This window comes from Cydia pomonella, chromosome 7 (assembly GCF_033807575.1).
Source record: "Cydia pomonella isolate Wapato2018A chromosome 7, ilCydPomo1, whole genome shotgun sequence".
NCBI lineage: Eukaryota > Metazoa > Arthropoda > Insecta > Lepidoptera > Tortricidae > Cydia > Cydia pomonella.
In genome coordinates this window covers 24714071-24741929 of record NC_084709.1, presented here as the reverse complement: position 1 = coordinate 24741929, position 27859 = coordinate 24714071, and the positions used below count along the sequence as shown (strand labels likewise).

Here is a 27859-nt window from a genome sequence, read left to right as displayed (position 1 = left end):
TAAGGAGGCAAAACATTCTAATATTTGACATTTCAATTCCAAAACTTGACACCTGTTTGTCACTTATATTGATAAATTAACATTGAGTTTTAAATAATGCGAAAGTGTCCAGCATTGTGATATTTACCTACCAACGATATCTAGTGTGATAATCGCCTTAGTCATTCGCGATATTAGGCTCGGCAACGCGCATGTAACGCCTCTGGAGTTACCGGCGTCCATAGGCTGCGGTGACTGCTAAACATCAGGCAGCCGTAAGCTTGTTTGCCACCGTCGTGGTATTAAAAAAAATTGACCCCGTAATTTTACACAGAATACTTGGACCGGAGTACTGGGCGCCAAATGGTATAAGCAGGGATCGGAACCGGTTTTTTGGAAAAACTTTGAAATAAACATATATTTCGGTTTATTTTATACTCCAAATATAGGACTCGGTTGTGTTTTTAGATAACGACTTCGTATTATGAGATTGCCCTATTAGAAATGAAATAATTAACAAAGAACGAAAAAATACCGTTTTCGTTCCCATACAAAAAAATACCGGTTTCGTTCCCATACAAAAAAATACCGTTTTCGTTCCCATACAAAAAAATACCGGTTTCCGATCCCTGGGTATAAGTGCGCCATGTGCGGTGCGTGTGTGGTGTGTGTGACGTGTGCACTATGGCAGGCCAGAACAATTCAATGCTACTCCACTACATGTCGATCTAGGGCTATAGCGAAAATCGAAGTTCGTCAATTGCGGGCATTTTTCTGTCACTCTAATTACGTCTTAGTAAGAGTAAAAGAGACGAAATTATACGTACAGTGGGACCACTCTGGACAAGGGTGGCAAGAGAGAGGAGATACTGGAAGGAGTTGGAGGAGGCCTTTGCCGACAGGCACACTGAACTAAGAGACTTCATATGACTATTCAAGACTTACTATCAAAAAGAACAATCATGTTCAGAACAAAGGGCTATATAATAATAATAAACGAGTTAAACAAATTTGCATAATCAGTACCTAGTTAAAGTAAGTATTTTTACTATGAAGGGGAAACTTTTTGCGATAACTCAAAAACAGCTAAACTGAACATGTCCGCAATAGTTTTCATTTAATGTCTTTCTTAAGCTCTTCAACGATTTATTTCATATTTTTTGGACCTATGGTTCAAAAGTTAGAGGGGGGGGACACATTTTTTTTTCTTTTGGAGCAATTATCTTCGAATATATTCACTTTATCAAGAAATGTTTGTTGAAGACCCCTATTAGTTTTGAAAGACCTTTTCAACGATATCCCACACTGTAGGGTTGAAGCAAAAAAAATGTTCATCCCCACTTTACGTGTAGGGGAGGTACCCTAAAAAAAATTAAATTTTAAGATTTTATTGTACGACTTTGTCCGCTTTATTGATTTATATATCCATGCCGAATTTCAGCTTTCTAGCACTAACGACCACGGAGCAAAGCCTCGGACAGACAGACAGACAGACGGACATGGCGAAACTATAAGGGTTCCTAGTTGACTACGGAACCCTAAAAAGAGTAAAAGAGAAAGATCCCCGCAATTTGCGAATTTCGGTTTTCGCGGAAGACCCCTAGTTGTCCATGCGGTAGAACCTCGGGCTGAGGTAGTGGTGCGAGCGAGAGCCCTGGAGCGGCGTACTGGGCGCTAAGTGCGAGTAGTGCGGCAAGTGCGCGGCCGAGCGCCGCTCCGGGAACGGCGAGCCGCGCGAGTAGTAGCGCCGCTCGATCACCTGCGCACGGACATTCGTCCCAACAAAAAAACAAATTCGAAAAGTGAAAATGAAGTGGATTGTCAAAGAAAACTTTGTAGCCACAGTAAATTTACTGCCATATTTCGACACGTGATTAGAACTTTTAGAACGCTATTTGAATTTGATCCTTATTCTTTCACTGATATGTGTTGAATATCAAAAAGCGGCGCCATCTAATAGATAAAAGGCCAAAGATATGGCGGTATCGTTTCGAGCGATGGCGCCACTTTTTGATGTTAAACAAATTTAACACATATCACTATAAGAATAAGGATCAAAGTCAAAAGGCGTTCTAAAAGTTTTAATCACGTGTCGAAAGATGGCAGTCAATTTACTGTGGCTAAAATACACCTCTATCTCAAATTCTCTTTGGTAACGAGTCGATGCCATTTGAAGTGAAAGGAGTAAGTTTTGTTTTAATAACGTACATAAATCCCTCAGTACGCTCCGGATTCTATTTTAGAATTCTTAGCTTCGTTCAGGACTCGAAATACGCCCTCGCCGTAAAATGCCATTTTGCACCCTCATAATCTACTATTTGTGCATATGACAGAGCCAGCAAATTCGAATTTTACGTTTGGCCTAGTGGGTACTGACCCTGCCTACGAAGCTGATGGTCCCGGGTTCAAATCCTGGTAAGGGCATTTATTCGTGTGATGAGCATGGATATTTGTTCCTGAGTCATGGATGTTTTCTATGTATTAAGTATTTATATATTTGATAGATAGATAGATAGATAAAATCTTTATTCAACCACAACTTACATGCTTTGTGACACAAACAAATAACAAGAGAAAAAGAAAATTGACAAGAGACAAAGAAAAAGTAACATACAATTTGACACTAATATCAATAACAATGTATTACGTGTCTTATTTTTAGATTAGTAGAGGTATTAGTAGAGGGTCATGTGTTGTGGTAAAGAATAGGCGCTGACTCAGCATAAATGCTGCGGAGACCACAGCGCTGATCTTCCGTCAGAACCTTAAAACCTACACTAATAAACGACCAGTGCAGCGCTAGTCAATGTACTTATATGTATAAATATATACTTATGCATATTACATATATTTTTATTATATATATCGTTGTCTAAGTACCCTCAACACAAGCCTTATTGAGCTTACTGTGGGACTTTTGTGTAATAATTTGTGTAATAATGTCCTATAATATTTATTTATATAAAGCTAAAAAGAAAAAAAAAAGGCATGATAGGAACGCGGTGTTGTGTGGAGGTTGCTTGTCTTGGATATTTACTAGTCTTTGGCTTTACTGACCTTGTCAAAAAACCGTGTTAGTTTCACCGAGTTACTGGTCCCGGGCCCCAGAGACCTGGAAATAAACATGATTATAACTGGCTCAATATGTGACCGAGGCCGGAAAAACGTCCCGCTTCGTCGTTTATCATAAGGACGCCTTGGCAGGTTATTCATAAGTTACAAGCAAATCTCGTCCTTATGACAAGCGACAAAGTGGGATGTTTTGCCGGCCGCGGTCACATATTCTTGCAATTAAAAATATTCAATATTCTTGCTAATTAAATTCTGAGTTTAGAATTCAAAACCATAGATTCGTAGGTAGGCCCAGTATTCGACGTCTGTCGACTGATGTAATTTTGATAAAATTGAAAATATTCAAATTAAAAATTCAATTTTTTTTTCTGCAAGTAGGCCTCAAGGGCTCTTTTACAAGTCAATACAACATTTATAGTAACAGCATATAGTGCCATGAAAAATACATAACAACATTTATAAATACAACAGCCAATACCTGGGTAAATATTACATTATAATAATCTTAAATTAATAATTACTACAATACAATAGAGATGTATAGTCTCTATGGTTAAAAATACATTAAATCTGATGATAAAGGGTTCATTTCCCTGTTCTGCCCCGCGGTGCTCAGCGATGTTACTTTTCTTCTGCTAGATAGGTACAAAAACTCCGTACCGATCCCCAATATGGGAGCAAATATTTATTAAGGGGCTCCCTGGCGCCAATGACCTGCGATCTGAATCCCTTAGATTTCTATTGTTTTTTGTAGCTTATAATATGAATAACAAATGTTTTAAGCAATATACTACTCAATATTTACTTCAAAGTGCATTGTCTTAGAGGTATTTGGCATTACATTTCAACAATTTTACGCCAAAAACCTGGTTTTCTGGCCAGAACTTTTGTGTTAATTAGTTTAAAATTAAAATCTCTGACCGAAGGGAGTGTTTTAAATCGACACGAGTTGCGAATTACCTATTCGCACATGTATCGTACAACGTTTTACAGTACATATGGCCCTTTAAATGTTCGACACAGTAACGTAATATGCTACTTCTCGCACTAGTGCTATAAAGTAGCCCCATATGTACTGTAAAAAGTGTTTTATATATTTTTTATTAATCCGGCACACCAGAATGGAGATAAAAGACTGAAGAACTGATAGCCGATTGTCTAATATTTCTATCTGTAGAGCAAATGTAGGAGTGACGACTCAAAGCTTGTCAAAAATCGATGAAAACCGCGGGGAGCACCTTAACATGAACTCGTTTTAAAAAAACATGAGTACAAACCTGGCCCGAGCCACATTCAGCCAGCTTAAACCAGTGTGGAACTCCTCTACCCTGACTAGAAGAACTAAAGTGAGGATCTTCAATTCAAATGTAAAAGCCGTGTCACTGTACGAGTGCGAAACCTGGTTCGTCCGCAAAGATCTAACAACGACAAGTGTTTGTGAACAAATGCTTAAGGCAAATTCTACGCATCTTTCGGCCTAACTGGACCACAAACGCTCATTTATGGAGAATAACCGGACAAGCACCCGTACACAACAACAAGGAGATCCAGACGTGCAAACGGCATTGGATTGGGCATATCATCAGGAAGCCCGACACCCACCTATCCAAAGTGACCTGGAAGATGCCCGGAAAACGGAAACATGGTCGCCTTAAATTTACTTGGCGCCGCCGTTCCGTGGAGCAAGAGTTGGGTGTATTGGGGATGGGGTGGGAGGAGGTTACCCGAGCTGCAAGGACTATATAGAGTCAGTGGAAGAAAATGGTTCGAACCCTACACCCCAGCAGGAGGTAACAGGATGGAAAGAAGACAAACCTGGCCTGGTGGCAGTTGACGAAGAGCTCGTCTGCCCCGCACTGCTCGGCGATGCTGCTGGCGAGGCGCCGGTACTGCCCCCGTCGCTGCTTCTCCTCGGCCAAGTCGAACTTCGTGCCGATCACCAGAATGGGTATCTATTAAGAAAAATAGTTAACCTTTGAACGCCAAACGTTGAAATATGATATGCTGTTAGTTTTACATTACATTTTTAGGGTTCCGTACCCAAAGGGTCAAACGGCACCCTATTACTGAGACTTCGCTGTCCGTCCGTCCGTCTGTCACCAGGCTGTATCTCATGAACCGTGATAGCTAGACAGTTGAAATTTTCACAGATGATGTATTTCTATTGCCGCTATAACAAAACAGACAGACGGACATGACGAATCTATAAGGGTTCCGTTTTTTGCCATTTGGCTACGGAACCCTAAAAATACTAAAAACAGAATAAAATAAATATTTAAGGGGGGCTCCCATACAACAAACATAATTTTTTTGCCGTTTTTATAAATAATGGTACGGAACCCTTCGTGCGCGAGTCCGACTCACGCTTGCCCGGTTTTTAAATGATACAAGGAGACTCAGGAATATATGTATGTAATTAGATACGCAAGCACTAGCAGAAAGGAGTAATCCTTTCTCTATCATACGCGCGTAATTAAACTCTGGCAAACCCAATTTGTCAGTTTAAAAAGCCGCGAAATTCAAATTTTCGATGAGAGGACAACCTATTTTTCTACTGACGGAAATGGCTTGTCAAACTATATATTGCTCCCCTGACCGCCTGTTGTCGTTTCTTGTATCTATCTTTTTACTGAGGTGTGCCAATAAAGAGTATTCTATCTATTGCTGTCCCGCCCATGGTGAGGGTGGTCAATTCAATGTACGAAATGCTTAGAGTCCTTACATTCTCAGACGTTCCGATTTGGCAGTATGCTGACCACCGCCGGGAACCAACTACGCCCAAATCGAAACATTTGAATCCCGGTTGGTCCAAAATCGCGACCGATTGAAAATAAAATGTGTGGGAAGTCAAACCAACAGACGCCTGAGAGTGGAGTCTAGGAGCTAACGGCGACTGGCCGAATGTGGACGGACTGGTTGGTATCCAAATTAGCAATTCGACATAACCGTTCTTACCTGACCGAACCTGATGACCGGTCTGTCCTAGTCGTTGGCAAAGTCGATGGTCCTGGGTTCGAATCCCAGTAAGGGTGTTTATTTGTGAGATGAGAACAGATATTTCTTTCTGAGTCATGGATGTTTTCTATGTCTATATATCGTGAACACAAGCCTTCTTGATCTTAGTGTAGGGCTTAGTCAATTAGTGTAAAAATGTCCTGTAATATTATTTATTTATTTACCTGTGTAGAGCCGAGGAACTGTTCTGGGTCGATATCAATATGCTGAAGTGTCGGATTGTCCGAATTTAGGATCTCGGAGAGCCATTTCTGTAGATTAACTTGACTTTTTCTGTTGGTTAGGTCGTGAACTAGAATGATTCCTGCAATTGAGAGAGATAAAAACATTTACGCGGTGGTTAACACACAGATGCAGATCCGCCAGCCACTCCCGTGTGCGATTGAGACAGCGCTATGCACGAATAGCGGACGGTGTGCGAATCCGAATCCAATATGAAGAGAAGAGTGCCTCACTGAAAAGCAAAAATTAAATGACCACGAAATTGGGCTAATACCTTGAACTTAGATAGGTATTAAGACATGCAGAAGGCAATACAACTTAAAGTCGGTTTATATTTATACAGAAGCCTACACTCGAAGAGGGGTCCAAATTAAATAAATAAATAGTAAATAACATAAATAAACGTAACACTAACTATACTTAAGAAATTTACTAACCAATATGCAAAAACTTCTAATGTAAAAGTGGAAACATTGGAAATAAAGGCTTTTTTAGGGTTCCGTAGTCAACTAGGAACCCTTATAGTTTCGCCATGTCCGTCTGTCTGTCCGAGGCTTTGCTCCGTGGTCGTTAGTGCTAGAAAGCTGAAATTTGGCATGGATATATAAATCAATAAAGCCGACAAAGTCGTACAATAAAATCTAAAAATTTTTTTTTTTACGGTACCTCCCCTACACGTAAAGTGGGGGTGAAATTTTTTTTTCGCTTCAACTCTAGAGTGTGGGGTATCGTTGGAAAGGTCTTTCAAAATTAATACGGGTTTTCTAGAAACATTTATTGATAAAGTGAATATATTCGGAGATAATCGCTCCGAAAGAAAAAAAAATTGTCCCCCCCTCTAACTTTTGAACCATAGGTCCAAAAAATATGAAAAAAAATCGTGGAAGTAGAGCTTAAGAAAGACATTAAATGAAAACTATAGCGGACATGATCAGTTTAGCTGTTTTTGAGTTATCGCAAAAAGTTTCCCCTTCATAGTAAAAAGACTTACTTTAATTAGGTACTGATTATGCAAATTTGCCTATAGGTTTAACTCGGGTGAAAGGTACCGTTTCATCCCTTGGTTAACAATTTACTATACTTTAAGCTCCAGTTTAGCTTATTGTGACGGAAGAGTAACTACGGAACCCTACACTGAGCGTGGCCCGACATGCTCTTGGCCGGTTTTTATATCTATACAGACATTGTGCCGTGGCAGACAAAATAATATTCTTCTATACAGTGTCTATTAAGGTATTTATATCTATTGTTACCTGCAGACAACAACAGGCGCACTGCACTATGTCTGGCACACTCAATGTCTGTAAATATAAACCGACCTCAAGTTGTATTCCCTAAATCATGTACAACATAGCATGTGTACATGATGATAGCTGGTAGAATAGAATTCGACGAAAACCACGTTCTTCTGCTGTGTGCCTGGTCGATACTCATAGTAGCTTGACTTAACATATATGTACTTCCACTCTGTGCAGAGGCAAGAAACAGGGAATTTCAATTGGGGAAGCATTACAATTAGTGATGGGTCACAGGTAAGATACTGGTTACCTGTATGTTTCCATTTGGGAATATTACCAGAAAGTTACCAATCTTACAGGTTATTACCATTGTATATGTAAGATTGGTACCTTCTTGGTAATATTCCCAGCTACTACTACTACTACTAAAAGCTTATAGATGGAGTAACGTACCGTGTGTAGGTTGGTAGAACACGTTCCTAGTATTCCTATGGCCCTGCGAGCCTCCCACGTCCCAGAACTCGACAAAGAACGTGTTTTGCTGCTGCGTGCCTTGCCGGTACTCGTGCAGCTTGACCTCGGCCGCGCAGCCCACCGTCCACGTCGGCGACACGAGCACGCGGCCGTGCGCGATCAGGTGCGTTAGCGAAGTCTTGCCCACGCCTTAAAAATATTATAAATTAAAAAAAATAATGACAATATCCAATAATTACCAGAATAACTGATTCACTAATTAACATTAATCGTAAAAAATGCATGCATCAGCTTTCCGTTGCTAGTGTATTAAACAATATAATATAATAATGATATAATTAGTGACATCTAGCTACATTTAACACATCCAGAGTAGCAAGCGTCCATGTGCTACGTTAACCGCACACTATCACGCGGGCTTTCTGCTTGTTTGCCACCAACGTGGTATATAAAACAATCAACTCATTAAGTTAAAATTTAATTGAATCTCTAACTCTAAAAAAAAAAATAGATAATATAAATAATCAAGTTACACACAAATTTTCTGAAATATATTTTTTTATGTCCCAACTTTTATAGATTTTATCTTTTATTCTCTCTTAAGTTTATTAAAAACTTTGGTTCCCAAGAACTAGACTCAAAATCTAAATTAGGCGCCAAACAGAGTTATTCCGGAATGTTGCCTAACCTTCAAGGATGTCATTAAAGCAAACTCGTCAAAAAGCAAGTGGAAGGTTATTGATAAATGTTTATTTTGTGTACTACTGACATACGGAATAAAGTGGTGTTATTTGATGGACTAGTGACAATTAGGAACTGATTTACCAGAATCGCCAAGTACAACTACTTTTACTTTCTCAATTGCAGCCATATCGGGATATAAAGCAGTAAGTACTCATTATTTTGATCACTCTTGACGTTTGGAATGCACGCAGGAGTGCCAACATGTCCAAGACTAAAACGTTGCCATAAAAAAGAACCATCGACATAATATGAAAGGATTTTAAATTTAAATTCGCGGTTTAAATAGTTTAACTCAACATCCTGACTTCTTCTTGATATCCTTGGTCATTTATTTAAACACTTAAATTCATTTAATAACATTGATTAATAAGTCGAGAAGTCAAAATGATAATTTTATCGAATGTGAAACATTCGATTGTGCACAAATAGGTGACAATTTCAGAAATGTCAACACTCAACTGTCAAATTGGTCACGCTCCTGTCGCTTGCTTCGGTTGCTTTGCTTTGTGGCTTGCTTGGACTTCCATAATGAAGAACGAAACAACTAAAATCAATAATAATGCGTCCGCCATTGTATAGTCAGTGTCATATTTTTTCAGTATTATACTATAAAGGTATTGAATAAAATGCAACGATCAGGCATTAGATACATCGAATTACTTTCTGTCCAATAGTCACAATGGATACGTATTATAAAGTGATAACCGTGATCCTTTATATCGTAAACTCCGTGCATGCTTACTGTGGCCCATACAATGGCCAAATATGCAAAACATATACAACCGGTTACGTGTGGTATAACCATACGGGTGGTCTGGAGAACGAAAAGATTACGACCGGGCTGTGGAGAGAAATGATATCAACTCTCAGGGAGCCGTGCCGCAGCCGCGCCGAGAAGCTCCTCTGTGCCTACGCGTTCCCCAAGTGCATCAACAAGGATGGGGTCGGGGATTTCGCGCTGCCTCTGTGCTACGAAGACTGCATCGCCGTTAAAATGCAGTTTTGTTACAACGACTGGATCGTTTTCGAAGAGCAAAAACGCCGAGGCGTCTACTTTGAGTCTAGAGGCCATTTCCGATTTCCCGAATGCGAGAAACTTCCTCGGTTTTCAGGGAAAGGTTCACACTTGACATGTAATTATGTGGGCATCACTAACATGGACTACAGTGAAGTGACCACGAGCTGCGTGCGGGGCAACGGCCGGTACTACCAGGGCACGGTGAACGTCACCGAGAGCGGCAAGGCTTGCCAGGCCTGGGAGTCTCAGTACCCACACCAGCATACAAGACCTCCGCTTGTGTTCCCAGAAGTGCAGAACTCGAGCAACTACTGCAGAAATGCCGGAGGCGAGGAGCATGGGCCTTGGTGCTACACCATGGATCCTGAGGTTCGGTGGGAGCTCTGCGACATACCACTTTGTGCCAACTCCACCTTAGAAGATGACAATATTATAGGACCAAGTATAGAGATGGAAAACTATTTTACGCCTACGTTTGTGTTATTGCTCTCAGTTGGTGGCCTCGGGTGCGTTTTAGGGATTGCATCCATTGCTCTCTTGTGCCACTACTTTTTGAAGAATCATTACTCTAAGTGCAACATGCCTAGCCGCAGAAATGTCCCAAATATGGATATTGATCTTGACAAACTCCCGAGCAATATGGCTTACCACACTACCGGGGCTCAGCTGAACCCTAAGCTGGAGAAACTGGAGTTCCCAAGAAATAATATTATTTATATTCGTGATTTAGGCCAAGGTGCTTTTGGTAGAGTGTTTCAAGCGAAGGCTCCCGGGCTGGTCCCAGAAGAAGAGTTTACTTTGGTTGCTGTCAAAATGCTGAAGGATGAAGCCTCTCATGACTTGCAATTAGATTTTGAAAGAGAAGCTTGTCTTCTGGCCGACTTTGACCACCCCAACATTGTGAAGTTGTTAGGTGTTTGTGCTATAGGTCGGCCCATGTGCTTGCTCTTCGAGTATATGGGAAAAGGTGACTTAAATGAATACCTAAGGGCCTGCAGCACTGCCACTAACTACCCACCAATGTCAGAACACAGGGAAGACCTAAGGTTACTGGCAACACCCTTGGGCCATTTAGACTTATTGCACATTGCAAGGCAGATCGCCTCAGGGATGGTTTATCTGTCTGATCGGAAGTTTGTTCATCGAGACCTTGCCACCAGGAACTGTCTAATCAATGACGACATGGTAGTGAAGATTGCCGACTTCGGTCTTTCACATAAAATTTATTTACAAGATTATTATAAGGGAGATGAGCATGACGCTATCCCAGTGAGATGGATGCCTTTAGAAAGCATATTGTACAATAAGTATACATTAGAGTCTGACGTGTGGGCCTATGGGGTATGTCTGTGGGAGATATTCTCTTTTGCGCTGCAGCCTTACTTTGGAATGACCCATGAGGAAGTGGTTAGGTTCCTGAAGGACGGGAATGTCCTGGCGTGTCCGGACAACACGCCTCGCTGCGTGTACGACCTCATGCGCCAGTGCTGGAGCACGCACCCCACCGACCGACCCAACTTCAGACTGATTTATCAGACGTTAGACAACATACAAATGATTCTCGAACGAACTCATTCTGACTAATTTACAGTGTTCTGTGTATCAATTAATATGTAAGGACTGAGTTTGTATTTCATTATTTACTGTGTAAAGGACTCTTGCCCATAGGTGTAAATAAATAGGTACCTACTTGTATTTTACGTACGTCATTACATTAGTAAGTTTAATTCGGCAACTATTTATTGTTTATGTCAATTTCTATCATAAGTAGTAATTGTAATTACTAGCCAACCTACAACTTGATGTTGATCTCTTGCATTTACTTAACTTTGGGTTTTAGTGGTAATATTGGAATTTTAATTGTAACTAATATTTTGGATTGTCATTTGAATTTAAAGATATTTGTAAAGGTGACAGGTATTTATGAACTGTGTCATATTTTCTATCCTCGGCATGTTTGCTGCAATCCAGATGACAACTTGACTGAGCACAATTACAAACAGTTATAATATTTTATTGGAGTAGTTCTTATTGATTAATTGTACTGTTGTGATGTTCTCATCTACCAATCAAATAGAATTAGATTTGTTTAAACATTTACTTGTTCTTACACGTAATTTTTTACTATGAGTACGATGTACCTACCCTTACTCTCGTAAAATTCCAACTGATCATAAATGTAGAGAATCGACACAAAACTTATGTGATGTGACCAAATACTGAGACCCTACTACCAAAAACGAAAATAGCCGGGTTGGCCGAGGCACGTCTACACTGGCCGTTTTATGCCTGACGAAATTGCCTCGCGAGTATGCTCGCTCTGTGTGGACCCGGTAATCGAAATTACTATCCACCTCCATATCTTTTGAATATGCAAGAGTGGTAGAGGCAGATAACGTTTCTATTTTCGTTTTTAGAAGTAGGCCCTCTGTTTTGTCAAAATGAATATTGAACCTACCTCTTAAAAAATTCTCGATCATGCTAAGAGTATTTTTGTAGGCAGCTATTTTGCTAATGTTACCCACACTGACCTGTATTGTTTGTTGTTATATGTTTTAAGTAGCTAGTGAGCTAAGTCAAATACAGAAAGTTAAATGAGGTAAAAGTAATATGGGGCAAAAAGGAACACTTGTAGTGAATCCTCATACGGTTTTTCTTGCCCCGAGCAATATAAACTATGTTTCTTTACCCCACCTGACTTTACTTGAGCCATTTTTATATGGTTTAGTTAGATTTCAAATGAAATCAGCCTTCCATTCCATTTTTAAAAAACTACCAGTGTTTAAATATAACGCCTCTTTTTATAATCATTTGAAACCGAGTATTACAAAAAATACTGATTTTAATAAAAGTTTTAACTAGGAAGTTATTTTTATGAAAAAGTCACTGCCAAATTTGAAAGACTTTTCTTGTACAAAATGTAATTTAATTTAAGTGTGTAACTTGAAAACAAATGCTGTTTTGGATTATATTTTTGTTTTGATGTTGATTGATATGATATGTAACTACGTATTCGGTATACTTAAACTTTACAAGACTATATTCTTTTTAATTTATTTTAGGTTACTTTCGTTGTTACAATGAAATAAATTTAAACGAAATCAGATGTTTGTTTATTTCGCTGTTCTCTGTGTGTGTTCTGTGTGCCTCTGCGACTAGGAACACCCATATATTTGTCGAATACCCATGTGGTTCTTGTTCTTATGGTGTAGGTATTCCCGCCGGGTACGAGTGGGAATAGGTGTATCCATATGAATCTACCCATTTGTCCCCGCCCCATGTATGGCGGCGGTCAAGTGGGACACTGCTATCTTGCTGATAAGAGCGACAGGGAATTAACATATACCTTCCTCTCTTCCTTTCAGCAGAAATCTTCCGGCGATACGATAAAATGTAATTCTTATGTAGATGACAGGACAACTTACTTAACCCTTTGAACGTCAGACTGCGAAGGAATATGTCGTGCCCCGGACGCCAGGCAGACCGCGATTATTTAAACGAAATTTACGCAGTCCCGCGTAAGTCCTTAATTGCATTGGCGAAGCTGACGGCTGTGGCCGTCGTTGGCGTCCTTGACAAGACTTCCCGATGAAGTCCAAGGTCATCCAACGTCCAAGTCTCGATGGCGGTCAAACGGTTAAAACGCCGAGTGCCAATGCCAAGGATGAAAGCCACATTTATTTATTTTTATTTTATTTATTTAGGATTACCAACAGATAATACATCTTTAACATGCTCTTAAATCTATATGACAATCAGGACTGATGCTTATCTAATTATAGGTAACGACATCTTATATAAGTGTCTTCTACCAGTGAACATGCAATAATAAATATTATAGGACATCATTACACAAATTGACTAAGTCCCACAGTAAGCTCAATAAGACTTGTGTTGAGGGTACTTAGACAATGATATATATAATATATAAATATTTATAAATACTTAAATACATAGAAAACACCCATGACTCAGGAACAAATATCCATGTTCATCCCACAAATACATGCCCTTACCAGGATTTGAACCCGGGACCATAAGCTTCGTAGGCAGGGTCACTGTTACCAACTAGGCCAAACCGGTCGTCAATCTTACGGTTAAATAAATTAGTACCAGTACATTACATTAACTAATACATATATACAGCTTGTTCTACCGCATAATCCTTCCTAGCGTTTGTCCCGGCTTGCCATGGTTCATGGGATAGGAGCCTGGAGTCCGTTTGGCCACTAATCCCATGAATTGGCGTAGACACTAATATACCTAGTACGAAAGCGTCTGCCATCTGACCTTTCAACCCAGGGGAAGCTATAGGCCTTGTTGGGATTGGTCCGGTTTCTTCACGATGTTTTCCTTCACCAAAAAGCGACTGGTAAATGTCTGATATATCGTAAACATAAGTTTCGAAAAGCTCATTGCCAGCGTTTATTTAAACCCGCGACTTCCGGATTGAAAGGAGCACGTTTACGTCTACTTACAAGTAGATAAATGCATATAAACCCACTGGGGCCTTTTTGCGCTGGCCGGCTATGACTTTTGCGTTTATGATTCTCACACTTCATCACATATCTATCGGAAACATGAATTAATGTATGATATATGTAAAAGAGAAAACTAGCCGCTTTTTATTCAGCATGTATTATGTTGAAGCGATGCGCGACCACGAGAGATTAAGGGCCGCTTCAGATGCGCGTTTTTAGGGTTCCGTAGCCAAATGGCAAAAAACGGAACCCTTATAGATTCGTCATGTCCGTCTGTCTGTCCGATTATGTCACAGCCACTTTTTTCCGAAACTATAAGAGCTATACTGTTCAAACTTGGTAAGTAGATGTATTCTATGAACCGCATTAAGATTTTTTCACAAAAATAGAAAAAAAACAATAAATTTTGGGGGTTCCCCATACTTAGAACAGTTAGAACTGAAACTCAAAAAATCTTTTTTCATCAAACCCATATGTGTGGGGTATCTATGGATAGGTCTTTAAAAATTATATTTAGGTTTCTAATATCATTTTTTTCTAAACTGAATAGTTTGCGCGAGAGACACTTCCAAAGTGGTAAAATGTGTGTCCCCCCCCCGTAACTTCTAAAATAACAGAAGGAAAATCTAAAAAAAAAATATGATATACATTGCCATGCAAACTTCCACAGAAAATTGGTTTGAACGAGATGTAGTAAATAGTTTTTTTTTTAATACGTCATAAAATTAAAAAAAAATTGTTTTTTCATCAAACCCATACGTGTGGGGTATCTATGGATAGGTCTTCAAAAATGATATTTAGGTTTCTAATATCATTTTTTTCTAAACTGAATAGTTTGCGCGAGAGACACTTCCAAAGTAAAAAAATGTGTGCCCCCCCCTGTAACTTCTAAAATAACAGAATGAAAAATCTGAAAAAAATATATGATATACATTACCATACAAACTTCCACCGAAAATTGGTTTGAACGAGATCTAGTAAGTAGTTTTTTTTAATACGTCATAAAATTAGAAAAAAAATTCTTTTCATCAATCCCATACGTGTGGGGTATCTATGGATAGGTCTTCAATAATGATATTTAGGTTCCTAATATCATTTTTTTCTAAACTGAATAGTTTGCACGAGAGACACTTCCAAAGTGAAAAAATGTGTCCCCCCCCCCCCTGTAACTTCTAAAATAACAGAATGAAGAATTTAAAAAAAATATATGATATACATTACCATGCAAACTTCCACAGAAAATTGGTTTGAACGAGATCTAGTTAGTAGTTTTTTTTAATACGTCATAAATGGTACGGAACCCTTCATGGGCGAGTCCGACTCGCACTTGGCCGCTTTTGTTCAAGTAGGATTCTTCAATCTCTTTTGAATTGTCAAAAGTACACTATAAGTAAATAAAATCAAAAATAAATGATAATTATTATTTAGTTACAAAATTCAAAATTAAACTAGTTAACTACATTTATAAGTCACAAAAGTAAGTTAACTAAATTTGTAAGTCACACTACCCATACAAAAATACAAAATACAAATACAAAATAGTTTATTTGGTTTAACTTATAATACACATAACATAAAGGGCTGGAATCTCCCATTAAGTATAACAATACTTGTGTCGGGAGACCCCGCTCTTCCATTAGGAAATAGGGTAAAAACAACAAACCCATACAAATACATGTTAGGAGAACGCAAAATTTGTTACAAGAACAAATTCCCATTTACTATACATTCTGGTAGTATTGTAAAAAATATTTTTTTCCGTGCATATTAAATTTATGTGTATGTATAATATGCCTTATGAAGTAGACCACATTTTACGTTTTTTAAGCCCAATCCAGTCCTTGGTGATTAACTTGTTGTAAAACTGTATACATTGTCCTAGAAAAGATTCCTTTACTTTCTTTAAGTTATTGTTATTTTGTGTTTATATTTAGCATTTTGCGTTTTCTGAAAGGTTCCTAAAAAAAATTCTATTGCCCAGGGTAATAGATGTACTGTTCCAGATATGACGGAGGAACGGCTGGTGACGGAAGTGCCGAGCAGCTTGAAGCAGCTGGCGCGTCTCGTGGTACGAGGTTTCTACACCATCGAGGATGCCCTCATCGTGGACATGCTGGTTCGCAACCCCTGTAAGTGACTATATTTCCATCTTCACCACTTAAATGGCTGGCAGTCATCAACTGTGCGTTCTCCAGAAACTTCCTGCCTCGCATAGGTAAACTGTGGAATGAATTGTCGCCCGCAGTATTCCCGGGCCGATACGAACTTCGAACCTTCAAGAAAAGAGCGTACTCCCAACTTCCATCTTAAAGGCCGGCAATAATAAACTCCCCTCCCCTCCGGTGCAGCCGTCCATGGGCCATCTGCTTAGGGCGTGATGGTCGCCTTTTAGTTTGCCTGTATGTAGTAACTAACCTTCCGTGGTATGTTTATCATAGAGAGTTCGTGAGATGGTATTTTTCGAATATATTAGACTTCTACGGCGTTCGTACACGACGACTTTTTGCAGCGATTCAGTCGCGCGTTCATGAATATTTGTATATCGCTCGCGCTGTTTTAATTCTACATCGATGTAAATGCTTGACTGTATTGATTCAGCATTGCGACTATTTGCGACTAACGATACTGTTTCGCGTCTCTATCGCTACTAAATCCCTGCAAAAAGCCGGCGTGTACGACCTCCCTTTTATATTCATACAACACACACGACATTACAAAGTAATTTTACATTTGACAATCATTTTGTTTAGGTATGAAAGAAGATGATATATGCGAGCTGTTAAAGTTCGAGAGAAAAATGCTAAGAGCCCGAATAGCAACCCTAAAAAACGACAAGTTCATCCAAGTCAGACTCAAAATGGAAACAGGTAAATATTACATAATTTAATTAGGTACAATTAGGTATATGGTACCTTGTTATCACCCAGAAAAGCTGTGAAGCTTACAGGGTTCATGTTTGAAGCTCCTATTGTAAACATTATCATCTGTATAACAACCTGAGTGCAATAAAATACTTGAATACTTAAAAGCATGATTTGAACCCTGTTCCCTACGGTATCATGGCTGAATCGGCGGTGAACGGAAATAGATGTCATAAACGAAAGAAAAAGTGACTAATGCCTCTCATGCTCAGGGTTGGAATCGAACCAGTGTTTTCTGCTTTCGCGGCAGATGCCTAGACCAATACCAACCATACTGTTCTACCTTAAAGCTGGCCAGAGGGCGCTGTAAGCCCTTAAAGGATTGCATATACTTGAGAAAATTCGACTCATGCCGGCGTAGAGTTTAAATATTAAATGTCAATGTTTTATACCGGGTGTTTCCTGTAACAGGAGCAATAAATTAAACTGCACTCCTCAAACTGACCAACATTTGTTCAGCGACTTTTAAAAATAACTTGTTTTGCTTTTTATTACACTTTAAAGTTTATTGTAAGGCGTAATGTATTGCAAATTTTGTTACGTTTAAAGCTTGACATGCAACGTCAAACACACGGATGTCAGCGTATATTGAAAATTTAAATCTATGGAAGGTTTAGGTAAATTACTATTAATTTATATCCACACTCCATATTGAAAGTAATATTTAATTTGTATGAAAAAGATAAAATCTAAAGATTTTGTAATTTTTAAAAGTTGTTCATCAAAAGTTATATCATTTGAGGAGTACAATATATGGTTTAAATATTTGCTCGTGTTACAGGAAACACCCGGTATCAATAGTGGGACTTCCTAGTTAATATAATGTCAAAAAGTCAAAGAATATTTAAAATAGCCCTTTTAAGAGTAATGGGATGAGACACACTGTCACTCCCCATTATTACCACCATTTCAAATTCCAGGTGCGGACGGTAAGGCACAGAAAGTGAACTACTACTTCATAAACTACAAAACGTTCGTGAACGTGGTCAAGTACAAGCTGGATCTGATGCGGAAGCGGATGGAGACCGAGGAGCGCGATGCGACCAGCCGCGCCAGCTTCAAGTGCCCCGCCTGCGGGAAGACCTTCACCGACCTTGAGGTGAGTTTTTTCTGTGATAGCAAACGAGCAGACGAGCCGCCTGAGAAAGCGGTTATAATCGCCCATCATGGACATAAGCAACGGAGGTGTCAAATATGCGTTGCCGACTCTTGAGAACCCTGATGAATACCCGCTTCTTGAAGAACCCTCAGTAGCACAAAGGAAATACCTCCTTCGTCTCCTCAGAAGGTGATACATTCATAAGTACAAGCTAGATCTGATGCATGTGATAGATGGAGACTGAGAAGCGCGATATAACCAGCCGCCCCAGTTTCAAGTGCCCAGCCTGCGGAAAGACCTTCACCGAACTTGAGGTGAGTGCTTTAATGTTATAGCAAACGTGCAGACGAGCCGCCTGATGGAAAGCGGTCACCGTCGCCAACAATGCGTGGCCGACTCTCGAGAACCCTGAATACTCGCTTCTTGAAGAACCCCATGTCATAGCGCAAAAGCTTGTAAACTGAGTTATCTCGTCCGAAGAAAATTAATTCACTATTTTGCTTAAAACCACAAACGGGAGGCGCCATAAAATGGTTCAGGGCGCTATTTTTGGACAATTATCATCTCTGTAGCCGTAGGCAGTTGGCCTGGAATGCCACACACCTTCTTACCGCGTGTCGACCACCCACTAGATCTGATTGTTTATTATGTATTTATATTTCGTGTCATCCACGATGACGCGCAGATTTGTCAAATATAACCTTTAATAACATGACAATAAGAGTCAAGGCACGCGTTATCGCGAATGACAGGATCAATACTGGATATCGCCTTCCGTTGACACCCTCTGAATACCTGACGTGATTAATACACCATCTTTTTAACTTTAAATAACGATTTGCGATTGTATTCCAGGCGGATCAGCTATACGACATGATGACGCAGGAGTTCCGTTGCACCTTCTGCAGCCAAGTGGTGGAGGAGGACCAGTCCGCCCTCCCGAAGAAGGACTCCCGCCTGCTGCTGGCCAAGTACAACGAGCAGCTGGAGCCGCTGTACCAGCTGCTGCGGGCTGTGGAGGGCATCAAGCTGGCCCCGGAGATCCTCGAACCGGAGCCAGTCGACATCAACACCATTCGTGGGTGCGTATTTTTTGTCTTTTGCAGTTGGGCTTTTTTCATTTAACTTTAATTATGACTAAGTCATTTGTATAGTTCCTCAAACTACGACAATAAACGATAAATGTTTTCGCCTCGATTTCGCTTAAGCCTATTTAATGACTAATACCTGTCTCTGAATATTTTGTAGCTTATTTAATGACATATTTGTTTGCAGGCTCAATACAAAACAGCCGCTGCCCCGGGCGGGCGGCGAGCAGTGGTCGGGCGAGGCCACGCGCAGCGGCGGGCTGGCCGTGGAGGAGACGCGCGTCGACGTCACCATCGGCGAGCCCGCGCGCGCCGCGCCCGCCCGCAAGGAGCGCCCCGTGTGGATGGTGGAGAGCACCGTCACCCAGGGCGACCAGGTACAGACGGGCAGTGCTCGGGCGAGCCCGCGCGCGCCGCGCCCGCCCGCAAGGAGCGCCCCGTGTGGATGGTGGAGAGCACCGTCACCCAGGGCGACCAGGTACAGACGGGCAGCGCTCGGGCGAGCCCGCGCGCGCCGCGCCCGCCCGCAAGGAGCGCCCCGTGTGGATGGTGGAGAGCACCGTCACCCAGGTCGACCAGGTACAGACGGGCAGTGCTCGGGCGAGCCCGCGCGCGCCGCGCCCGCCCGCAAGGAGCGCCCCGTGTGGATGGTGGAGAGCACCGTCACCCAGGGCGACCAGGTACAGACGGGCAGTGCTCGGGCGAGCCCGCGCGCGCCGCGCCCGCCCGCAAGGAGCGCCCCGTGTGGATGGTGGAGAGCACCGTCACCCAGGGCGACCAGGTACAGACGGGCAGTGCTCGGGCGAGCCCGCGCGCGCCGCGCCCGCCCGCAAGGAGCGCCCCGTGTGGATGGTGGAGAGCACCGTCACCCAGGGCGACCAGGTACAGACGGGCAGTGCTCGGGCGAGCCCGCGCGCGCCGCGCCCGCCCGCAAGGAGCGCCCCGTGTGGATGGTGGAGAGCACCGTCACCCAGGGCGACCAGGTACAGACGGGCAGTGCTCGGGCGAGCCCGCGCGCGCCGCGCCCGCCCGCAAGGAGCGCCCCGTGTGGATGGTGGAGAGCACCGTCACCCAGGGCGACCAGGTACAGACGGGCAGTGCTCGGGCGAGCCCGCGCGCGCCGCGCCCGCCCGCAAGGAGCGCCCCGTGTGGATGGTGGAGAGCACCGTCACCCAGGGCGACCAGGTACAGACGGGCAGCGCTCGGGCGAGCCCGCGCGCGCCGCGCCCGCCCGCAAGGAGCGCCCCGTGTGGATGGTGGAGAGCACCGTCACCCAGGGCGACCAGGTACAGACGGGCAGTGCTCGGGCGAGCCCGCGCGCGCCGCGCCCGCCCGCAAGGAGCGCCCCGTGTGGATGGTGGAGAGCACCGTCACCCAGGGCGACCAGGTACAGACGGGCAGTGCTCGGGCGAGCCCGCGCGCGCCGCGCCCGCCCGCAAGGAGCGCCCCGTGTGGATGGTGGAGAGCACCGTCACCCAGGGCGACCAGGTACAGACGGGCAGCGCTCGGGCGAGCCCGCGCGCGCCGCGCCCGCCCGCAAGGAGCGCCCCGTGTGGATGGTGGAGAGCACCGTCACCCAGGGCGACCAGGTACAGACGGGCAGCGCTCGGGCGAGCCCGCGCGCGCCGCGCCCGCCCGCAAGGAGCGCCCCGTGTGGATGGTGGAGAGCACCGTCACCCAGGGCGACCAGGTACAGACGGGCAGTGCTCGGGCGAGCCCGCGCGCGCCGCGCCCGCCCGCAAGGAGCGCCCCGTGTGGATGGTGGAGAGCACCGTCACCCAGGGCGACCAGGTACAGACGGGCAGTGCTCGGGCGAGCCCGCGCGCGCCGCGCCCGCCCGCAAGGAGCGCCCCGTGTGGATGGTGGAGAGCACCGTCACCCAGGGCGACCAGGTACAGACGGGCAGCGCTCGGGCGAGCCCGCGCGCGCCGCGCCCGCCCGCAAGGAGCGCCCCGTGTGGATGGTGGAGAGCACCGTCACCCAGGGCGACCAGGTACAGACGGGCAGCGCTCGGGCGAGCCCGCGCGCGCCGCGCCCGCCCGCAAGGAGCGCCCCGTGTGGATGGTGGAGAGCACCGTCACCCAGGGCGACCAGGTACAGACGGGCAGCGCTCGGGTGAGCCCGCGCGCGCCGCGCCCGCCCGCAAGGAGCGCCCCGTGTGGATGGTGGAGAGCACCGTCACCCAGGGCGACCAGGTACAGACGGGCAGCGCTCGGGCGAGCCCGCGCGCGCCGCGCCCGCCCGCAAGGAGCGCCCCGTGTGGATGGTGGAGAGCACCGTCACCCAGGGCGACCAGGTACAGACGGGCAGCGCTCGGGCGAGCCCGCGCGCGCCGCGCCCGCCCGCAAGGAGCGCCCCGTGTGGATGGTGGAGAGCACCGTCACCCAGGGCGACCAGGTACAGACGGGCAGCGCTCGGGCGAGCCCGCGCGCGCCGCGCCCGCCCGCAAGGAGCGCCCCGTGTGGATGGTGGAGAGCACCGTCACCCAGGGCGACCAGGTACAGACGGGCAGCGCTCGGGCGAGCCCGCGCGCGCCGCGCCCGCCCGCAAGGAGCGCCCCGTGTGGATGGTGGAGAGCACCGTCACCCAGGGCGACCAGGTACAGACGGGCAGTGCTCGGGCGAGCCCGCGCGCGCCGCGCCCGCCCGCAAGGAGCGCCCCGTGTGGATGGTGGAGAGCACCGTCACCCAGGGCGACCAGGTACAGACGGGCAGTGCTCGGGCGAGCCCGCGCGCGCCGCGCCCGCCCGCAAGGAGCGCCCCGTGTGGATGGTGGAGAGCACCGTCACCCAGGGCGACCAGGTACAGACGGGCAGTGCTCGGGCGAGCCCGCGCGCGCCGCGCCCGCCCGCAAGGAGCGCCCCGTGTGGATGGTGGAGAGCACCGTCACCCAGGGCGACCAGGTACAGACGGGCAGCGCTCGGGCGAGCCCGCGCGCGCCGCGCCCGCCCGCAAGGAGCGCCCCGTGTGGATGGTGGAGAGCACCGTCACCCAGGGCGACCAGGTACAGACGGGCAGCGCTCGGGCGAGCCCGCGCGCGCCGCGCCCGCCCGCAAGGAGCGCCCCGTGTGGATGGTGGAGAGCACCGTCACCCAGGGCGACCAGGTACAGACGGGCAGTGCTCGGGCGAGCCCGCGCGCGCCGCGCCCGCCCGCAAGGAGCGCCCCGTGTGGATGGTGGAGAGCACCGTCACCCAGGGCGACCAGGTACAGACGGGCAGTGCTCGGGCGAGCCCGCGCGCGCCGCGCCCGCCCGCAAGGAGCGCCCCGTGTGGATGGTGGAGAGCACCGTCACCCAGGGCGACCAGGTACAGACGGGCAGTGCTCGGGCGAGCCCGCGCGCGCCGCGCCCGCCCGCAAGGAGCGCCCCGTGTGGATGGTGGAGAGCACCGTCACCCAGGGCGACCAGGTACAGACGGGCAGTGCTCGGGCGAGCCCGCGCGCGCCGCGCCCGCCCGCAAGGAGCGCCCCGTGTGGATGGTGGAGAGCACCGTCACCCAGGGCGACCAGGTACAGACGGGCAGTGCTCGGGCGAGCCCGCGCGCGCCGCGCCCGCCCGCAAGGAGCGCCCCGTGTGGATGGTGGAGAGCACCGTCACCCAGGGCGACCAGGTACAGACGGGCAGTGCTCGGGCGACCCGCGCGCGCCGCGCCCGCCCGCAAGGAGCGCCCCGTGTGGATGGTGGAGAGCACCGTCACCCAGGGCGACCAGGTACAGACGGGCAGTGCTCGGGCGAGCCCGCGCGCGCCGCGCCCGCCCGCAAGGAGCGCCCCGTGTGGATGGTGGAGAGCACCGTCACCCAGGGCGACCAGGTACAGACGGGCAGCGCTCGGGCGAGCCCGCGCGCGCCGCGCCCGCCCGCAAGGAGCGCCCCGTGTGGATGGTGGAGAGCACCGTCACCCAGGGCGACCAGGTACAGACGGGCAGCGCTCGGGCGAGCCCGCGCGCGCCGCGCCCGCCCGCAAGGAGCGCCCCGTGTGGATGGTGGAGAGCACCGTCACCCAGGGCGACCAGGTACAGACGGGCAGCGCTCGGGCGAGCCCGCGCGCGCCGCGCCCGCCCGCAAGGAGCGCCCCGTGTGGATGGTGGAGAGCACCGTCACCCAGGGCGACCAGGTACAGACGGGCAGTGCTCGGGCGAGCCCGCGCGCGCCGCGCCCGCCCGCAAGGAGCGCCCCGTGTGGATGGTGGAGAGCACCGTCACCCAGGGCGACCAGGTACAGACGGGCAGCGCTCGGGCGAGCCCGCGCGCGCCGCGCCCGCCCGCAAGGAGCGCCCCGTGTGGATGGTGGAGAGCACCGTCACCCAGGGCGACCAGGTACAGACGGGCAGCGCTCGGGCGAGCCCGCGCGCGCCGCGCCCGCCCGCAAGGAGCGCCCCGTGTGGATGGTGGAGAGCACCGTCACCCAGGGCGACCAGGTACAGACGGGCAGTGCTCGGGCGAGCCCGCGCGCGCCGCGCCCCGCCCGCAAGGAGCGCCCCGTGTGGATGGTGGAGAGCACCGTCACCCAGGGCGACCAGGTACAGACGGGCAGTGCTCGGGCGAGCCCGCGCGCGCCGCGCCCGCCCGCAAGGAGCGCCCCGTGTGGATGGTGGAGAGCACCGTCACCCAGGGCGACCAGGTACAGACGGGCAGTGCTCGGGCGAGCCCGCGCGCAGCGCCGAAACTAGGCCTTATTGGGATTAATCTGGTTTCCTCATGATGTCCTTCACCGAAAAGCGACTGGTAAAAATCAGATAATATAAGTTCCGAAAAACTCTTTGGTACGAGCCGGCCGAAAGTCGCACGCTCTTACCGCTAGGCTACCCAGCGCTCTCGGCCTCTGGACAACAACACCGAGTACTGATGGTCGTGTATGTTCGCAGAGCGAGGCGGCGGCGGCGGAGGCGGCGCTGGAGAAGGCGGCCAGCAGCGCCGCGGCCGCCAAGGCCAGCAGCAAGGGCGCCGACGACATCATGTCCGTGCTGCTGCAGCACGAGAAACAGAACACAGGTAGGAACTTGGAAACGTAAAAACCAGACCAAATTGAAAACCGGTTATTAACCGGAAAATATAACCCAAAACCGGTATTTTGTTTTTCAATGTTTAATAAAGTAACCGAAAAATATAACCCAAAACCGGTTAACCGGTTATTTTATTAAACATTGTAAAACAAAATATTTGGATATATTTTAGCGTTCTGGGGTTCTAACTAGTGTCTTATTTTACTTTATTAAATTTCCATAAGTGTACATAATGATAAGAATATAATAAGCAAAATAAATGTTGTTAGGTAATAGTTCACTACATTTTTTTTGTTATTTTTGGATGCAGGTTAGTTAGTTTAGTTAGTGGCTCCAAAAACCGGTTTTTAGCAGAGTCCAATAAGTCTTAGTTGACCGGTTTTTCGGTTAACCGGATTACATTCCTACACGATGATGGTGTTGAGCACATACACAGTCAACGAGCTAGAATAACTATGGAAGTCTGACTTAGATCACAAAAAATACCCCACGGGAATCGTGCCGCGAATAAATAGTACCTTGACAACTTCAAATACTGTATTACCGCCCGAAAGAGGTTTGACATACCTATAGAATTTAATTTTAGCCATACAAAACTTTAATTGACCAATCATAACTTTTGTAATGTATGGAAATAGTCACGTGGTGTCAATACATTTTTATTTTTGTATAGAATTTGACTATGTACGATTAACATTTTGGCTAAGCTCTCTGATCAGTGCCCCATATTATGTTATTTATTTTATTTATTTGGAGATCCAACAGCTGTGACATTAACATAGAAAAATATAGTAGATACAGGCAGCCAATTATAGGTACTCACAGGTAGTGACATAATACTAAACTAAGATTACGCACTATTGCAACCACAAATGTGAACAAAGCGAATACAAATGATACTTAATAAGGATAATGTGGGAGTTCAAAATACTAATTAAGTTAGTAACATAATGAGGTTTAAGGTAAAAGTATAAATAATAAATAAGTAAGTAATATGTATTCAAGAAGGCGACAACACGCTCACTCAAAAGATTCAAAGTATTTCTGCATTAAATATATATTATATAATAGTAGTACCTAGTAGTACGTTTAAGAGTAGGTATTATACAATAAAAAGGCGTCCGAATTGTTCAGGGAACTGGGTCGGCGGCTAAGGGAGAGGGGGAACGATCCCCGTTCTGGGTCCTGGCTTGTCCAACAGGTCTCCATCGCCATACAGCGTGGCAACGCTGCGAGTGTGATGGGGAGTTTTGGACAAGGCATGTCACAGGACGGGCTTTACGTTAGTTAAATAATTTTAACTTTGTGTTTGTATAGTGGTGCTTTTTTTTTTGTAATAATAGTGTTTTATTTAAGTTTTTTGTGTAATGATTTCTATTGATTATGTGTGATTTAATTTGTTCTAATTCTCATACTTTTAATAAACATCTTTTATAAAATTAAAATAATAATTAAATATATAATAATTCAGCCTATATACGTCCCACTGCTAGGCACAGGCCTCCTCTCATGTGCCAGAGGGCTCGGGCTATAGTCCCCACGCTAGCCCAATGCGGATTGGGGACTTCACATACACCTTTGAATTTCTTCGCAGATGTATGCAGGTTTCCTCACGATGTTTTCCTTCACCGAAAAGCTAGTGGTAAATATCAAATGATATTTCGTACATAAGTTCCGAAAAACTCATTGGTACGAGCCAGGATTTGAACCCGCGACCTCCGGATTGAAAGTCGGACGTCATATCCACTCGGCCACCACCGCTTCGCAAATTAAAAAAAAAAATAATATATATATACACACACTTTATATGTCATATATGACGAGTATATTATAAGGTCACACTTTTTTGTAAAACAATGTATTATACAAAAACACGTAATAAAACTGACATACAATTAGAAAAAGCTAAGTACAAAGGCGAACTTATCCCTTTTTATCCTTTAAAAAAAAATGAGTGTTTCTGCATTTTAACGAATGTTTCTTGTACTCTGCAGACAACTCCGCAGCGAACGCACTAAAGGCCGAGCCGGACAGCTCGGATGACAGCGACGCCGAGTCCAAGGACCCCTTCAAACTGAAGAGCGACGTCGAGGCAGTCGGTTAGTGTTTAAGTTACATTTATTTGTCGCCTTTAACCTTTGAGCGCCACGCCTGCTGTGCCGCGTCATCGTGAACCTTGTTGGAATGCACGAAGGTACATATTCGGCTGTAGCAGCTCGGTTGAAATCGACGCTAAGTCTAAGGGTCCCTTCAAACTGAAGAGCGACGTCGAGGCAGTCGGTTAGTGTTTTAGTTAAATTTTATTTGTTGTTTTCCTTTGAACGCAAACCGAAAATATCTTGGTCAAATTTATTATAGTTCAGTGTTGTATAATGAGCTGATTATAATTGAGTCGGGAACTTTGTAGAGAAAAGTATGCGATTATAGTTTGTCTACGAAGTCTTCCAAACATAAAAGTCAACAGGTAAAAAAAACGTTCTAATGTACGCAACTTTTTACGTAATATGTCTAAATACTATAGGCAGGTACTTGCAGCAATGTTAAAACTGTAAGGTTACATTCCCAATAACATCAGTAGACCAGTACGTACTTACTTAGAAACTTTGAATTTGTGGGAATGTTTAGTAAGAGGTCCCACTTTATCGATTCCAGTTTCCAATTAACCGGCAGTTTATTCAAAATTGGCAAACTTACGGAAAATCGCTTTTAACAAGACTGATATAAAATACTGTAAAGCTTTTGTGACAGATTGCAACGCTAAAATGATCAATTAAGGTACCTTTATAGTGCTTTAAAACTTAGCTTTGTTTTGGTATCTCAAAAACGACGATACGTGCAATTTAAAACATTAAAAAAACCTCTCATATTTAGAGATTATACTACCCATAGATAGCGTATGTGTAGTTTTAGGACTCACTGATAACTCCATATGGACACAACATGGAAACTTTACCCTAAACACCCACATTACGTTCGTTTACGTTATTTTTTGCAGCGGAGATGGAGAGCTCGTCATCCGAGAGCGAAGACGGCGCGCCCACGGTGCTGGTGGCGGGCGCGCGCGTGCCGCTGCCGGCCGTGGACGACGCCGTCATCGCGCGCATGACGCCGCACGAGAAGGAGGCCTACATACAGCTCTACCAGGACTACTACAGCCATATCCTGGATTAGGACATTTGTCTTATTACATAAAGATACTGATATCTGTTGTTTTATTTCTAGATTGCCATTAGGTTAGGTTTTACCTCTCCTATATGCAATAGTGTAAATGTTTTTACTGTTCTTAGCTAGATATACATATACGACGGTGGCTGTCCAACCTCTGTATGTATTTCCTAACTTTATTTGCAAGAAGTTAATTTTAGTTGTCAAATTGCCTGCTAGATGTCGCTATACCATGTGTTGATAATCCTAGATCGCGGTGTTAAGATTTTTCCGAGAAACATGACGTCTGGCCGGTAATAAACATTGTCAAGCTTTTGTAACAGTTGTACCTCTATTGAATTT

At 45.5% G+C, this 27859-nt stretch overlaps 3 protein-coding genes across 4 annotated transcripts; 2 read left to right on the top strand and 1 right to left on the bottom strand.

The window, feature by feature from the left end:
• Nucleotides 1-987: 987 nt before the first annotated feature.
• Nucleotides 988-8964, bottom strand: LOC133520205 (rab-like protein 3). The gene is made up of 6 exons (XM_061854578.1): nt 8826-8964; nt 7980-8189; nt 6231-6370; nt 4867-5003; nt 3037-3091; nt 988-1738 (listed from the first exon to the last, which is right to left on the bottom strand). The coding sequence occupies exons 1-6, from the start codon at nt 8869-8871 to the stop codon at nt 1580-1582; spliced, it is 747 nt and encodes a 248-aa protein (XP_061710562.1). The 5' UTR covers nt 8872-8964; the 3' UTR covers nt 988-1579.
• On the top strand, nt 8697-27555 carry LOC133520204 (general transcription factor IIE subunit 1). Of its 2 annotated transcripts, XM_061854576.1 has the most exons (9): nt 8697-8887; nt 16247-16372; nt 16994-17110; nt 18085-18263; nt 19119-19345; nt 19539-19728; nt 24215-24341; nt 26347-26451; nt 27348-27555. In XM_061854576.1, exons 2-9 carry the CDS (start codon nt 16249-16251, stop codon nt 27521-27523), a joined length of 1245 nt encoding a protein of 414 aa, XP_061710560.1. In that variant the 5' UTR covers nt 8697-8887; nt 16247-16248; the 3' UTR covers nt 27524-27555. The 2 variants fall into 2 exon arrangements, with proteins under 2 accessions (XP_061710560.1, XP_061710561.1); XM_061854577.1 differs by lacking the exons at nt 8697-8887; nt 16247-16372; nt 16994-17110 and adding an exon at nt 17837-17964.
• On the top strand, nt 9087-12731 carry LOC133520203 (tyrosine-protein kinase transmembrane receptor Ror2). The gene has a single exon (XM_061854575.1). It carries the CDS (start codon nt 9424-9426, stop codon nt 11344-11346), a length of 1923 nt encoding a protein of 640 aa, XP_061710559.1. The 5' UTR covers nt 9087-9423; the 3' UTR covers nt 11347-12731.
• Nucleotides 27556-27859: the final 304 nt, after the last annotated feature.

Excerpts from the sequence above, each read along its gene's own strand:
- LOC133520205 (XM_061854578.1), bottom strand. The coding sequence starts at position 8,871 with ATGGCTGCAATTGAGAAAGTAAAAGTAGTTGTACTTGGCGATTCTG. Across the intron at positions 8,190-8,825 it reads AGTTGTACTTGGCGATTCTG|GCGTGGGCAAGACTTCGCTA; the intron begins GTAAATCAGTTC and ends AATATTTTTAAG. Across the intron at positions 5,004-6,230 it reads AGTTCCTCGGCTCTACACAG|ATACCCATTCTGGTGATCGG; the intron begins GTAAATAAATAA and ends TTTTCTTAATAG.
- LOC133520203 (XM_061854575.1), top strand. The coding sequence starts at position 9,424 with ATGGATACGTATTATAAAGTGATAACCGTGATCCTTTATATCGTAAAC.
- LOC133520204 (XM_061854576.1), top strand. The coding sequence starts at position 16,249 with ATGACGGAGGAACGGCTGGTGACGGAAGTGCCGAGCAGCTTGAAGCAG. Across the intron at positions 17,111-18,084 it reads CAGACTCAAAATGGAAACAG|GTGCGGACGGTAAGGCACAG; the intron begins GTAAATATTACA and ends TTCAAATTCCAG. Across the intron at positions 18,264-19,118 it reads AGACCTTCACCGACCTTGAG|GCGGATCAGCTATACGACAT; the intron begins GTGAGTTTTTTC and ends ATTGTATTCCAG.